The sequence below is a fragment of the Lutra lutra genome, chromosome 9 (assembly GCF_902655055.1).
Source record: "Lutra lutra chromosome 9, mLutLut1.2, whole genome shotgun sequence".
Lineage (NCBI taxonomy): Eukaryota > Metazoa > Chordata > Mammalia > Carnivora > Mustelidae > Lutra > Lutra lutra.
In genome coordinates, this window is record NC_062286.1 from 108,993,236 (window position 1) to 109,007,288 (window position 14,053).

General features: G+C 43.8%; 1 protein-coding gene across 9 annotated transcripts in view; it reads right to left on the reverse strand.

The window, feature by feature from the left end:
* Nucleotides 1-14,053, reverse strand: part of PLCB4 (phospholipase C beta 4) — a 426,130-nt gene that overhangs the window by 96,741 nt on the left and 315,336 nt on the right. For all 9 annotated transcript variants that reach the window (XM_047745406.1, XM_047745403.1, XM_047745405.1 and 6 more), the window contains 2 exons: nt 4,058-4,137; nt 2,781-2,834 (listed from right to left, as the gene is read on the reverse strand). In XM_047745406.1, coding sequence (XP_047601362.1) covers nt 2,781-2,834; nt 4,058-4,137 — 134 coding nt within the window. The remainder of the gene's footprint in view (nt 1-2,780; nt 2,835-4,057; nt 4,138-14,053) is intronic.

The window sequence follows — 14,053 nt, forward strand, 5'->3', positions numbered from 1 at the left end:
AGAGAGAGAGAGGAGGAAGCAGGCTCCCCGCTAAGCAGAAAGCCCTATGCGGGGCTCGATCCCAGGACCCTGGGATCATGACCCGAGCTGAAGGCAGAGGCTTTAACCCACTGAGCCACCCAGGCTTCCTGAGAGAAATGCTTTTATCAAAGCCTAGGGACATTTTAGATACCGTCATAGGCATTTGGTGGGAGAGTATTTATCAAGAACTGTGACTGATTCAATCCTTGCTATACACCCCCATGCCCACAAAGTACAAGTTAGGCTTTATGGCTAACAGGTACTCAGTGAGTTTTTGTTGAGTGAAAATAAACCACCTTCCCCAAAGGAAATGCTACAAAAGCAAATACGCTTGAGTGGTGCCCAGTCCTATTAGAGTTCTGGTTCAATTCCATGTTCCAGCAGACTTTACAGGTGACTAAGACAGTAATGATTCTAGAAAGCAAGTGAATCACACTCTTTCCTTGCCCTCGATGGGCCTACAATTCACTGAGTGGTTTTAACACCATCTTTGGAAACATTCAGGGAGGGCTCATGTAGTCAAGCCTCAGTAGAATCCTACCCCCTTCACAGACAAGCTAAGCTTTGGGGACATAGATGGATTACACAGGAGCTGGGCTGCCATGACCATACCGGAAGCTCTCAGCCCTCTTTAACACAACAGTCTTCTTTAAGACTACTTCCAGCCAGAGCCCACAATTATTGTCTGGCTACCATTTCCCGACTCTCTAGCCATTGGTTCCAACTCCAGGTTACAAGGAATAGAAAATGGCAAAGAAAAGAGTGACTTTCAAAGCCTTGGTCTAGGTGGGACGATACTGAGTGCAAGTTCGTAAGTTTGAGAGAAAGACAGACTACGTAAGTTCATATACAGGAGGGTAAAAAGAGAGGGAGATAAAGAGTAAGACTTTCTTCATTAATCATTTGGGCAACGTCCTGGATATTAAATTTCAGCTTATACTCAAGAGCAGGGGCCATTCCCAAGCTATGGAATAACTACGAAGCCAGATCCCTTCTAACAATATGTACACTATACTAATAGTTTCCATCTTCAGAACTCCAGAATGAAAGCGATGAAGTTGACATTTTAAAAGTGTTTACTCTTCATATCCATTAAAACATTCAGAACAACTTCCACCTAGCCCTTGGCAGCTCATCCACCAGGAGACTCAACCGCTTTTGTCTGGCTTGGTGTCAATTCTCCATTGACTCTGAACAAACGGCCCCTGAGTCACAGATGTCTTGTGTCAAACACCTGTTAATGCTGGCAGGCACCAAAGGGGTCATGTCAAAGCGAGCTAAAGAAAATGACAAAAGGATGGTAATAATTTTGGATGCGAACATACCCATAAAGATCTTTGAACCATAAAAAAACTTCCAAGTTTGTCTAACAATGGCTTGATTAGAAGGATGCATATAAATGAAACCAGAATTGCTACTTAGAAGTGCTTTGATTGCAATCTATGTCTTCTACTTTGTAGAACCATTTCCTGAGCCTTATCTTGGAAGAAAAAGCAGGATGGCAAGGTATGTAAAAACAGATCCAACCTAAATTTCTGTTATCCACAGTGCTGTCTGTGCAAAGTTTGGACTTATTACTTCAATATAGATTTTAAAGAAAAAAGGTACTATATGTTGGTCAGTAGCTGTAGAATGCTGGGATATATGAAAATAATTGTCCTGCTGTTGCTCAGCAGAGCAAAGGATTTGAAAAAAAAAAAAAAAAGAATCAGTGTAAAGTATCTTTGCCAACAATTATCAGTCAAGGGTGCTAGCAGGGCATTTTTTTTTTTTTAATTTATTTTATTTGACAGAGAAAGACTCAGCAAGAGAGGGAACACAAGCAGGGGGAGTGAGAGAGGGAGAAGAAGGCTTCCCGCTGAGCAGGGAGCCAAATGTGGGGCTCGATCCCAGGACCCTGGGATCATGACCTGAGCCGAAGGCAGAAGCTTAATGACTGAACCACCCAGGCACCCCCCATCCTTTTCTTCCTTAAGATTCATTTATTTATTTTATCTCTAAGATCAAGCGCTTAAGCCGGGGGCAGGGGTGGGTGGGGAGAAGAAGGGCAGAGGGAGAGGGAAAGAGAATTTTAAGTAGCCTCCACGCTCAGCACAGAGCCCCACACAGGGCCTGATCTCCCTGAGATCAGTACCTTTTAAAGAAAGATCTCTCTGAGATCAGGACCAGTGACTGAGCCATCCAGATGCCCCTGTTTCCTTCATGCTTGATTCCATTACCTTGGGCAGAGCAAGGGGGAAAAGTGACAGCTCTGAAGAGTGTGTGGTAGCAGGGAGAGTACACTTAGAGACCAAATGTCAAGAAGCCAAAGGTGTCCATGTGCCCCGTCCACCAGAGGAAGAACAAGGTCCAAACAGAGAAGCATCACATCTCCACACAGTGGAGACACAGTCTACACACTTCCACTACAATACAATTTACGATAAAAACTTCTTTCATTTTAGCTAATAGTTGCTCAGTGTAAGTAGATGAAAGACATTAAAATCCTAAAAAAACTTGAAGATTAAAAAGAATACATCTTCAGATGTTCTTTGTCGAAGTAGAGTTAATGCTACCTATTCTGAGGAAAAATGCAAATTTACATGCACAAATGACTTTTACAAACTGAACACAGCATTTGATGGAGTGATTTAAACCAACCTTCCAGAAATATCTTTAGTGAAAGCGATTAACAAGCACTTGTGGTGGGCTCTGTCTTTGGTCTGGTATCACAAGGGTTGGCCCAGGGTATGGAACCCAGACAGAAATGACTGACTTACCTCCTAACTGGAATTTTACCATTCGTGTTGGTCATAAACGCCAATTTCATCCAGCTGGAAAACAACCGTGACAACACTGTTTCAATGTTTCTTAGGAAGAACACTTCAATCCAGCTAAGAACTTTTAAAGAAAGTTCATTCAAACAAAGAACATTTATTCTGAAAACGGGAGACAGTATAATACACTGTGAGATCAATTTATGGTTGTCAGGATTGGCCAATACAGGAACCTCGGTTAAATCTGAATTTCAGAAAACAACCATTTTTTTTTTTTTACAAGTATGTGCCAAATACTGCCCAGGATATGCTTATACTCAAAAATTATTACTTTATCGGAAATTTAAATGTAACTCGGAGTCCAGTATTTTTCCCAGCAACCCTAGATGAATTAGAAATTTGGGTGCTTGCACTGAGCATAACAAATTTGCAACTGGTACTCTTAAAGCACCTGCCAAAGAGACCAAAAGTAAGGGTGAAGGTAGCCTGAGGGCTGCCCTCTGTTCCTCCTGCTGGACAGTCCAAGGATTCACACCCTTGGTGCTGGGCCTGTTTGCGAGTGCAGGCTTATTCCTATAATTTCTTAGTATAGTTCCCTTCTGTACCTACAGCTGCCAGCCCATGGCCTCTTGATGGCAGGGAGCCTGCTTCCTCCCTAAATTCCTGATTTTTAAACAGGCTGACTTGGGCTTTGGCTGGTCTTTTGACTTGAGTAACTTTCACTTCACTCTAATGGAATAACTTTGGAAGGGTTAAAAATCTACAACTGTGATCTCTCTCTGGATTTTGGATTCTGTGAGCTGGGCTAAGGCCCGCACGTTTAGATCCCTGACTGAGTGCTGAACAGTCCTTGGGGCCAGTGCTCCTTTCTGACACTAGAAAAGGGAGCTCTTGGAAGTGCTTCTCTTGGCCGCACTCCCCAGTTCTCAGTCTCACACAACAGAGGTTCCAGCTACAATGGCACCCAACTATGGCCTGGGGCATGGAGAAATCTTTACCAGCACTCAGTCTGGGCCTAGGACCCAAAGACAGTGGAGTTCCAGCACCTTCCTGCCAGCAACCATTCCTTTCTTATCAGTTTGGGCCATGGGTTGATCACACGTGCCCTGCCAAGTGGCATGAAGAGTCCAGGTGTGTGTCGGGAACTTTTTCTCCATGTCGGGAGCATGGAGGGGAAGACAAGGATGATGTCGCCTGGCCATATATTAAGCCTTCACGTCCTAAACCGACCTTTTCCTTTTTAACATCCAAGAACAAAGAGTGATGTAAATAAAACTCACTGTTTCTTGAGGCAGGTCATTGGACTGACATTGTTGGCCCTGAAGTTGTGTATGATTGATCTCAGTCCTTCTACCCATTGCTGAAAGAGAAAGAAAAAGCATTCCTGGTGAGCAAAATCCACAGGAACTGAAAATGGTGGTTTTTATTAGACAGCCTGTATCCACTCAGTATAAGAATAATGTAAATTTTTCTTTTATCTCCTCCCTGCCACAGAGCAATCTTCATTTTGCATGCCATACTTTATTCTTTAATAAACAGCTTTCATTCTTTCCATGAAGATAAATGTAACATCTAGAGCATCATTAAACACTGGGTTGTCACAAAGGAACGCTGCCCACTGATTGACTTGTTAAACCTTCTATTTCCAGCCTGTTTAAATAGAAATCCTTTCTCAGCCACTGGCAATCTTCATTATTTCCAAGCAACGTTATACAACACATGATGACATATTTAGCTATTTCCATTTTTAGAGGATGAATGCATTTGGGGTTCATTAATTTTATCGTGGGATTCTATTTCAATCTAAGAATTTGGTACATAGCTTACCTGTCTGTGTTGTCCAGCAGAGCCTTAAAAAGGAAAGCATGCACGGATTGCCGGGGAATCCAGTGCAAACAGCAAAGGGCTTACATAATTTCTGTATAAGGGCTTGGACCTCAGTTTTAGTTCATAACATCACTCCATGGATTTACAAGGAAACGTGAAGGAAGACTGTACATGGCAGTAAAGGAATTTGGGTCTCGTAAGGACATTCTATTAGAAAAGGCTGGCCTATGAATTAAGGCCAACTCTGCCCTTGAGTCCAATAACTGATACCAATGAATGCCACACTAAGTTGCTAAAATAAAGAACCACACCCTTGGAAACATGTTTTGCAGCAAATTGATACTGGGGGGTGGAAACAGAGCGGAGGCCTCCACAAAAGCCAGTATCTTACCTTCTTTGGTTTATAGTCTGACTGCTGTAGCTCTGTGCTGAGGAAGGGAACATATTTGGGGATAGAGAGTAGTAAAGCCATATAGCCTACCTGCACTGTCCACTAGGCACATGTGACTGTTTAAATTGAAACTGAATAAAGGTATAGTTCAGTGTCTCCATTTCACTCATCACATATCAAGAGCTCGAAAGCCAACATGGGGCCAGAGGCTTAACCTGCTGAGCCACCCAGGCGCCCCAATATCACCAGGTTTTTTAACATGGACTAGTGATTTAGTCCTTGTAAGGGCCAGAGATAAAGACTGAGTTCTGTAACGTGTGTGTGGTCTTAATTCACTGTGATAAAATGCAAGTGACATTAAATTGATTGTCAGAACCATTATTCAGTGAACAGTTCCATGGCATTAAATAATATTCACAATGTTGTGCAACCTTCACCACCATCCATCTCCAGAACTCTTCTCTTCTTGCAAAACTGAAACTCTGTCTCCATTACACAGCTCCCTATTTTCTTCTCCGTCCCTAACCCTGGCAACCACCATTCTATTTTCTCTCTCTATGAATCTGCGCTTCCTAGGTTCTTCATAAAAACGAATCATAGAGTATTTGGTCTTTGACCAAGTGCACTGGTATAATGTCCTCAAGGCTCAGTCAGTTCACAGCATGTGTCAGAATTTCCTTCTTTGTAAAGGCTGAATAATATTCCGTTGGCTGTGTAGACCATTTTGGCTTCTTCATTCATCTATTGATGGACACCTGGGTTGCTACTGTGATTAATGGTAGCTATTGGAATAGATGCTTCTGTGAACACAGGTGTACCAATATCTCTTCAAGTGCCTGCCTTCAATTCTTTTGGGTATATACTCTGAGGCAGAATTGCTGGATCCTATGGTAATTCTGTTTCTTTTTTTTTTTGCAGAACCACCACGCTGATTCCCATGGGAGCCGTGTCATTTTCTATTCCTGCCAACAGTGCATGTGGGTTCCAATTTCTTCACGTCCTTATCGACACCTGCTTTGTTTTGTTTTTTTCCTGTTTTTTTCATTATGAGAATAGTCATCCTAATGGGTAGGAGTCTAATGGAGAGTTCTGGCTTTCCTCTTTATGCTCCAGTCATACCTAACAGTTTTCTGAAGGAGGACTTAGGAGCCAAAAGAGGTCAGTTTCCTTCCACAACTAGAAAAGGCCATTTCCTGAGGACCATAGATAGCACTGAAAGCCTCATGATGGTGACACCAGGATTGTGAGAGAGGAGGAAGAAAGGCAATAGTAGAATTAAAGAAATGCCTTATTATTTTCATCATCAGGCTTTACTTCCTCTGTCAGGCTAAATATGGGACTCTAACTCCCTGGGGACCATCAAATATCCTGCTGTTGGTCTAACAAACCACAGGCTCACACAGTTTCCCAAGAGGAGACAGAAAAACGTAAATAACTAGGTTGGCATTCACTGGGTAGCATTTTCTCAACCTGAAGGCTTGTTACGTGTCCCAAAACACAAAACAGAGTCCATGGTTTCCTAGGGCAAAGAACTGGGCAATTTCTGAGACTGTTCACTGGCTTTTTCTGAGCATCCTAATTTAGTTGTTCCTAAAAATAAACTACAGAGATACCAGACTTTGAGGAGGTTTAAACAACTCATCCATCTTTTGAAAATGTAATGCTGGTAAAGAAATCTTGTTTATTGTGACAGAAAGGTCTCTGGGAGTGACCTTTAAGGTCACCACTCCAGGGACAGTATTCATGCTTTAGTTAGTAGGAAATGCCACTAGAATCCTCCTAGGCCCTAAAGGGCACCGGGGTCGGGGAGATTGTGGCTTCTTCTCTTTGTGATGATGAAAGTGAGGGTCAAGGGCCTTGCCCAAGATCACAGAGCAGCTGGCACGGGGCTGAGAGGCAGTCAGAAGTCTGTTGTCTGCCCGTCCTTAGGGCTTGTTCACACTTCTCCCTCCATGACATGGAAAAGTCCCATCAAGCCATTCCTTTTCTCTACCGTCTCCCAGGTGATGGACACCTAGCATATTAAGGTCAAGAGACCTTAGGAAATAATGTTCAGTGGTTTGTTTTGCTGTTTGTAACAAAGTAGATGAAATGCCAGCAGGTGTCAGTAGAGCCCTAGAGTTTAGCGGAAAAGTTGGACCCGGGGTGAACTGGATACATAGAAACTTCGTTGAATGTTTCTAGATGAACAGAAGCAAAAATAAAACAAAAAACTATGACTTAGGTATGTTTCCCTGAATTGCTGGAAATAAGCACATACATTGACAGTCTCTGTAATGCCCCAAAAGGTGCAACTTCAAGCCCAGGACTACACGTTTCTAGAAGGATCATTCCCTGACACATGTTGCGCACGCTCACTGGCTCAAGGGTGACACGCTGGTGATAGGATTCCTGCTACGCTGGGTGCTTCCCTCTGGCCCGGCGATGCTGAGTGGGCCCATGCAGCCTGGAGGCAGGAAAACCAGCCTAAGGGATCCACTGGATTCAGACGTCCAAATCAGCAGTTTCTCCCCGTCCCCACCAGGTTGTTCTCTTCATGTCTTCGATCTTTTCTAATAACTTAAAGCTTATTTCAGCCCATCTTAGGAGAAAGGCAAGAAAGGTCCTTTCAGGGACTCTTGTGGGCTTGGATGGATGGCTTAGGAGAAAAGGAGGGAGGAAGAGAAGCTGCCTCTCATTTCCTCCTAGGGACTTACAACCTCCCCTCTGGTACTCCTTGTTCTCACCATACAGGCCTGCGTCCATTTTCCAGGCAAAGGGCATGGCCTCGCCCTTAGCGGTCTCCTTTGCACCGCCCCCGGCAGGGGGGGGGCACTGGACTGTCAAGGGCAAAACAATCCTATTCCCACTGAAAAAAGCAGCTGAAGGGCATAGACATAACAAAACGAAACCAAAAAATTACGAATTTTTACAGGGTGTATACCTCCCTTTTTCCCTTTAAAAATATTTGATAGGTTTTTTGTTTGTTTGCTTTTTTAAAGGTTAGGGAACCAGTATTCAAATGTCTTTTGCAAAAGAATGTAAAGCAAGAAAGTATACAGCAAAAAGTAAACATCACCTCAGACTCCTACTGACGTCAAGAGTGAGCCACTGACAACTTTTTGGTATTTGAACTCTAAGCCTTTTTTTTTTTTTTAAATGTACATATAGCTTTGTCATCCTAAAATAACTAGTCCCATTACTTGCTAGTCCGTACCACGTCAGGTAGAGTTGATGTTCTTTTAACTCCATCTTAGCTCTAGGTTTTTTTCCAGAAGCGTCCTTTTCAGTCTTTAGTCAAAACAGCATGTTGTCAAAGTAAAAAAATAACACAGACCCTGTGACACTCTCCAAGTGTGCTATGTGATTTTTTTCCTCCAAAGGGAACACTCAGTGGCATCCCCCTTCATCCTTTGGTGGGTGATTCTTCGCTCTCAAAGAGGAGGCTACTGGTGGAAGTGGCAGAGGCATCTTAACTAAGTCTGCTCCAAGTTAACTACAGACTTGTTACTCGGGGTGTAGTCCAGGACAACAGCGTCACTTGGGAATTGTTAAAAGGCAAATCAGTAGGCCCTATCTATGAAACCTGTCTCTAGGGCTGGGGAAGAGAAACCTGTGTTGGAATGAGCTTTCCAAATGGCTCTTTTGCAAATTTGCATATAAAGGCACAGTTCTGAACCCAAGCCACTCAGACAAAAGGTTGGATCCTAGACCAATACCATCAGCATGTCCAGGTTGCTCGTTAGAACCACAAAATCTTAGGTCTCATCCCACCGAGACCCACTGGGTCAGAATCCTCCTTTAATAAGATCCCAGGGGCACGTGTGTGCACACCCCAGCTTGAGAAGCACAGATCTAGAAGAGGGCCCCCCCCCACACCTGGAGTATCTACTTCTGTTGCCCACCTAGGAAGATCCGGGTTTCATTTCCTATGGGAGAGGATGGTTTCCTACAGGGTCTTTGGCTGGGATATCCGGTCTTCTAGTAAGGGCTCTGGAAAGAGCTCCCCTCCAGTTCCCGACTTACTTTGTTTTTGTCCTATCCCTCCCTACCTGGGCTGAACAAATCTGCATTTTCTAGCATGTGACCTACTTGGTTTCACTATCCTACATGTGCAAACAGGAGGTAGCAAGACTTTGCAGGGAGTGACTTTCACCTTCCCGATGTCCACGCTGTGAAAAGAATCAATGGACAGGGCCCTCTGAGATGTTTAAAATATGGGACCTTCTTGTTACATATAACTCATAAACCCTGACCCGTGGAGAGCTTTTGTTTTTGGTTTTGGTTTAAGTACATGGGGATCAGAAAAAGTCAAGGCAGATCTCAGCTGGCTATTCTCAAGGTGTTCAATTGCTCTAAACAGTTACTTCCTTGTTATTTGCTCAAACAACATGAGCCAGGAATTTATAGAACTTGAAATACAGCCTTGATTCCACTGTACTGTGACTTCTGGTAATAAGACTCGTTTTACTGATGGGGTTCAGGGCGGGTCACCCCAGAATGTGCCACTTTGGCACTGCATTATTCTGAGCTGAAGACAATCAAGGCCAGATAAACTCAAGAAGAGCTTTTTACCTCTCTCTTAACTGCCTAAAAGAATTTAGATAGAGGCCTGTACCAGGAAGAGAGCTACTACCAAAGATAACTATTTTCTTTTTCTTTTTTCTTCTTCTTCTTTTTTTAAACACAATAAAGTCTTCACCACAGGGCATGACAATCATTTGTTTCCAAACATTTGCCTTTCTCATCTTCCTGTGAATTGTCTTCCTCACCTCTGAAGCCCCAGAGCCTTGCCCCCTTTCTCCTTAGCTCAGGACGGCAAGTATACCTCAATTACCTGATTATCAGAGAGCCTTTCATATCTTGGGGGGCTCCTGTACACACGTAATTAGATTTCTTTTTCTCCTGTTCATCTCTCTCTTATTAGAGGTGGATGTCTCAGCCAGGAACCCAGAAAGGTAGAGGGAAATTCATTTTTCCTCCCTTAAAACCATGCACTAGAGACAAACTATGAAGCTTTCCAAGATTTCCACAGGGTCTAATGTTGCAGCAAGATAAGACTCTTTATAATGTGCTAGGATGTAAAATTGCAACATCTCACAAAATTCCAGAGGAAGAATCAGAGTGGCGTAACTATCTTTATATTCAACCAGAAACTTGGTTTTAGGAAGGCATTTGAGCTTTAAAGGGTGTTATTAGACTGAAAAGACACAGTAGGTAGAACTCTACATATTTCCTCTAATGGGTCTATTCATGTAAGGGGAAGGAAATGAATTCAGTTGTCAGGGTCAGGTATCAGTTGCCATTAAATTGTCAATACTGACCATTTCAAAGACAGGCCAAGCAAAAGCCATTTCCAGCTGGTAAACTGTTACAGCAATACTGTGTGGCTATTACTCAGAGACCAGATTAGTAGTTCCCAGAACTTGTTGTACCTTAGAAGCCTCTGGGGAGCTTATAAGACATTTCAGAAGCCTGGATGCCTCTCCTGGAGATTCTCATTAACAATCTGAGCCCAGTTGGACCATCAAGCTACCTTTTAGAGACTGTAGGTAATTCTAATGTGAACCTACAATGGAGGACCACTGAACCAGACCACGTGTGCTACATTTGGTGTAGGCCAGTATTTTTCAGACTTTACCCGGCATCTGGATCACTTGGGAAATTTTCTCAAGACAGATTTGAATTTAATAGGTCTACAGTGTCTGTGCTGAAGAGTCTACATTTCTTGCAATCTTCCAGGACAGGCCATGGGGGCTGGCGTGACCTTCTGTGCCCTGTTCACACAAGAGTAGCAACGTTTGGACATCATTTCTAGAAAAAAAATCACTTATCTTGTACACAGTTAAGAAGTCCACCGATGAGAAAGCAGTCCTACTCTCCATTATGCCGGCTTTTCTCAAGTGGCCCTCCGATCAGCAGCATGACCATCCCAGAGGAGCATTATTAGAAATGACAACTCTCAGGCCCCATCTAAAATCTACAGATTTGGCCATGCCGGGGAAGGGGCCCAGTTACCTGCATTTTACCAGGCCCTGCAGGTGCCTCTAATGCCACAATCACGTGATGCTAGTGTCAGAGTACCTGGTACTGATCACGGATAAATATAACTGAAGAGCGTGTGGAGGTGGCCACAGGAGGACCGACTTATCTGGTTTCACTTTTTGAACAATTTTATTGAGGTACAATTTATATACAATGAATGGCCTAGGAGCTGTTGATTCAAAGTTCTTAAATGCTAACTAAGCATGCTTAGGGTTAAGAGTACTGCCAAGGGAGACACTTTGCATTTTAAATCTTCATTCCCTTGTTTTGGATGAAATTCACACAAAAATCGCAGTATGTGCTCAAGTATTTTAAAGAAAGTTACAAGCACCACAAAAGCGGAACCAGTGCCCAGAAGGAGGCTGGCTCAAGGGCTATTCCCCAGCCCCAGCATATCTAGTTGCCAGTGATGTTGTAGGATCTCATCAGGCAGCAGGAGATGGCCCCTGGGAAGGCCCTTAGAAGTAACAGCTCTCTGGGACTGTGAGAGAGGGAAGCATAGCATCTGGACAGGTCAGATCTGGAAGTCTGGGCTTTGGTGAGAACATTTATTGAATAACTTCGACAGGGGCGCCTGGGTGGCTCGGTCGTTTAAGCGTCTGCCTTCAGCTCAGGTTATGATCCCAGGGTCCTGGGATCGAGTCCCGTGTGGAGCTCCCTGCTCAGCAGAGAGCCTGCTTCCTTCTCTCCCTGCCTCTTCCTCTCCCACTGCCTGCCACTCCCCCTGCTTGTGTTTTCTGTATCAAATAAATAAATAGAATCTTAAAAAATGAATGAATGAGTGAATGAATGGTACAGAAACAAGACAGATGTCTGTTTCCCAGAACTAGGGTACTTGTGCCCCCAACGGTCCAGCGAACAGGCCTGAGCACCAGAGCTGGAACCAACACAGCAGCAGGACTAAGTAGGGGCCAAGGGCCTGTGTTCTTAAAGTCCTGGTCCCTATGGCCTTCACCCCAGTGCTGGAGCAGAGCCTGGCCCAGGGATGACCAAACCCCAGAGGCAGACACAGGAGAGCAGAGAGATTGGTGACTGATACAGGATTTGACGACCCCCCCACCCCGCTGCCAAAATCACATTTTACTCTCCAAATGTGCTCATCTAAGACGCTGAATCCATTCTAAAATGATGTGGGAGCAGATCTACCAATGTCTGGATATCACAGACCGATTTCTACGTCACGTTAAGAAGAAAAAAATACAATCGTTTTCTCTTTCATGTAAACAACTTCCTCCAGGTTCTCCTAAGGAGAGAAAAACACAGGTAGAACATACGGAGTGTCAGTCATCAGGACAGATCTGTAACAGTGCTGGAAACTCCCTCCTGGCCGGGGACGGCAGGCAAACAGGCAGACAATGACAGCACTGACTGCAAGAACAAATCGGGCAGAGAAACCTGAAAGTCACCCCTGTTGCTATCCAGAGAGAGAGAGAGAGGGAGAGGGAAGAGGGGAAGATAAGGGAGAGGCTGAAGAATCCAAACACAAAATGCAGAAGCTCAACTTGAGATCCCAGATACAATCCAGCTGATAAGCCCCCGATGGAAGGGGAAATGAGGGAGCCTATAATGACCAGTGACGACCGACCGAAGCTAGTGCCCAAACAGTCATGGGGATCTTGCAGAGAAAAACCCAAGGTCAGTCGAGCGACAACTCCATGGTAATCACAAAGGCCCTTGGGAAGTCGGTAATAATTCTGATAAAATTTTCAAATCTCAGAACCAAGACAGGAGTGAGGAAAAAGGGAAGAGCAACCTGGGGCCCTTTTCTCTTGACATGGTCTGAGTATCTTCCAGAAAATACAAGTTTTTCATCTGCTGTTCTCTGTCCTCAGAGGAAAGCTGATCAAGGTGAAAGGAGGAAGGTACTGAGTGCCATCTGATTCTCCAGTCACCTGCAGAGCATGGGGAAGGAGTATTTGGGCAGGAACCAAGCTGCCATAGATGGGTTTTGTGTGGCTGTGTGCAGAAGACAAATGTGGATGGGCCTGGATAATATCTGTGCTTTCCTAGTCAAGATTAGTTTAGTCACTCACAGATAGTCAAAACAGTTTGTCAGCCTGGCTGGTTATCTTGACAACACTGGGAACAGTTAGGTCAAAAAGAACCTCTAAATAGTCATAAGAAATGAGAGGACACTGTGCTGTTCTAGGTCATCGTTCAGAAGCTCAAGTGTTGAACTCCGCTACCAAATGGGTTTCTGTTCATTACCATTCCAAGAGACAACTTTTGCATCACTTAAGCCGGCTTTTACAGATCCCCTGTAAACATGTCCTAGTACATCTATAGAACCTTGTCTCAAATAATCACATTTTATGCCAGGTATCTACTCCGATAAATATGCTGTTGAAGGAATCATAAGCCACCCAGAATATGCCATTTTGGTATAAAAATTATTTTGAGCTGAAGGTATCCGAATTCCTGAAATCCCTTGTCTGACTACAAGCAGGGCCTTCCCCAAAAGAACCCCACTGTCAAAAATCCCCAACCAGGAGCAGCTCTAACCTTCCTTTCTGGAAGACGCAACGGTGACACCACACTCAGACAGAAATTGTCACAAAATTTTCATGTCTATATATTTTCCTAAGGGCCCTTGATCTTTCCTAAAAAATCATTTGCTCTCCTGAAAGTTGCCTTTTGCCTCCTTTCTTTCCCTTCCTCAGAAGGGAAACCCCCAAATATCCCCGCTCCTTTGGGTATTTACTTTCTCATGTGAGGCTCCATGCACACAAAATGAAAAATGAACAAATTTGTGTGCCTTTTCTGTTAATTTGTCTCTTGTCAGTTTATTTCGTAAACAGACCTAGCTGAAGAAACACGAAGAAAATCTAACCGCAGCTATACACTCAGAATACATGAACGCCTTACATTCACTTGTGCCTACAGACTTTAAGTAATACGCGATGTTCTTTCCTGACTCAGGTTAAAAGAGCACCTCCATTCCTACAAACTCCAGAACACATTCAAAACCCCAGTGAGAAAAACTGAAGAATTTCAAGATTTTAAGAAAACCAGGATACCTCCTATGCCAGGTAGA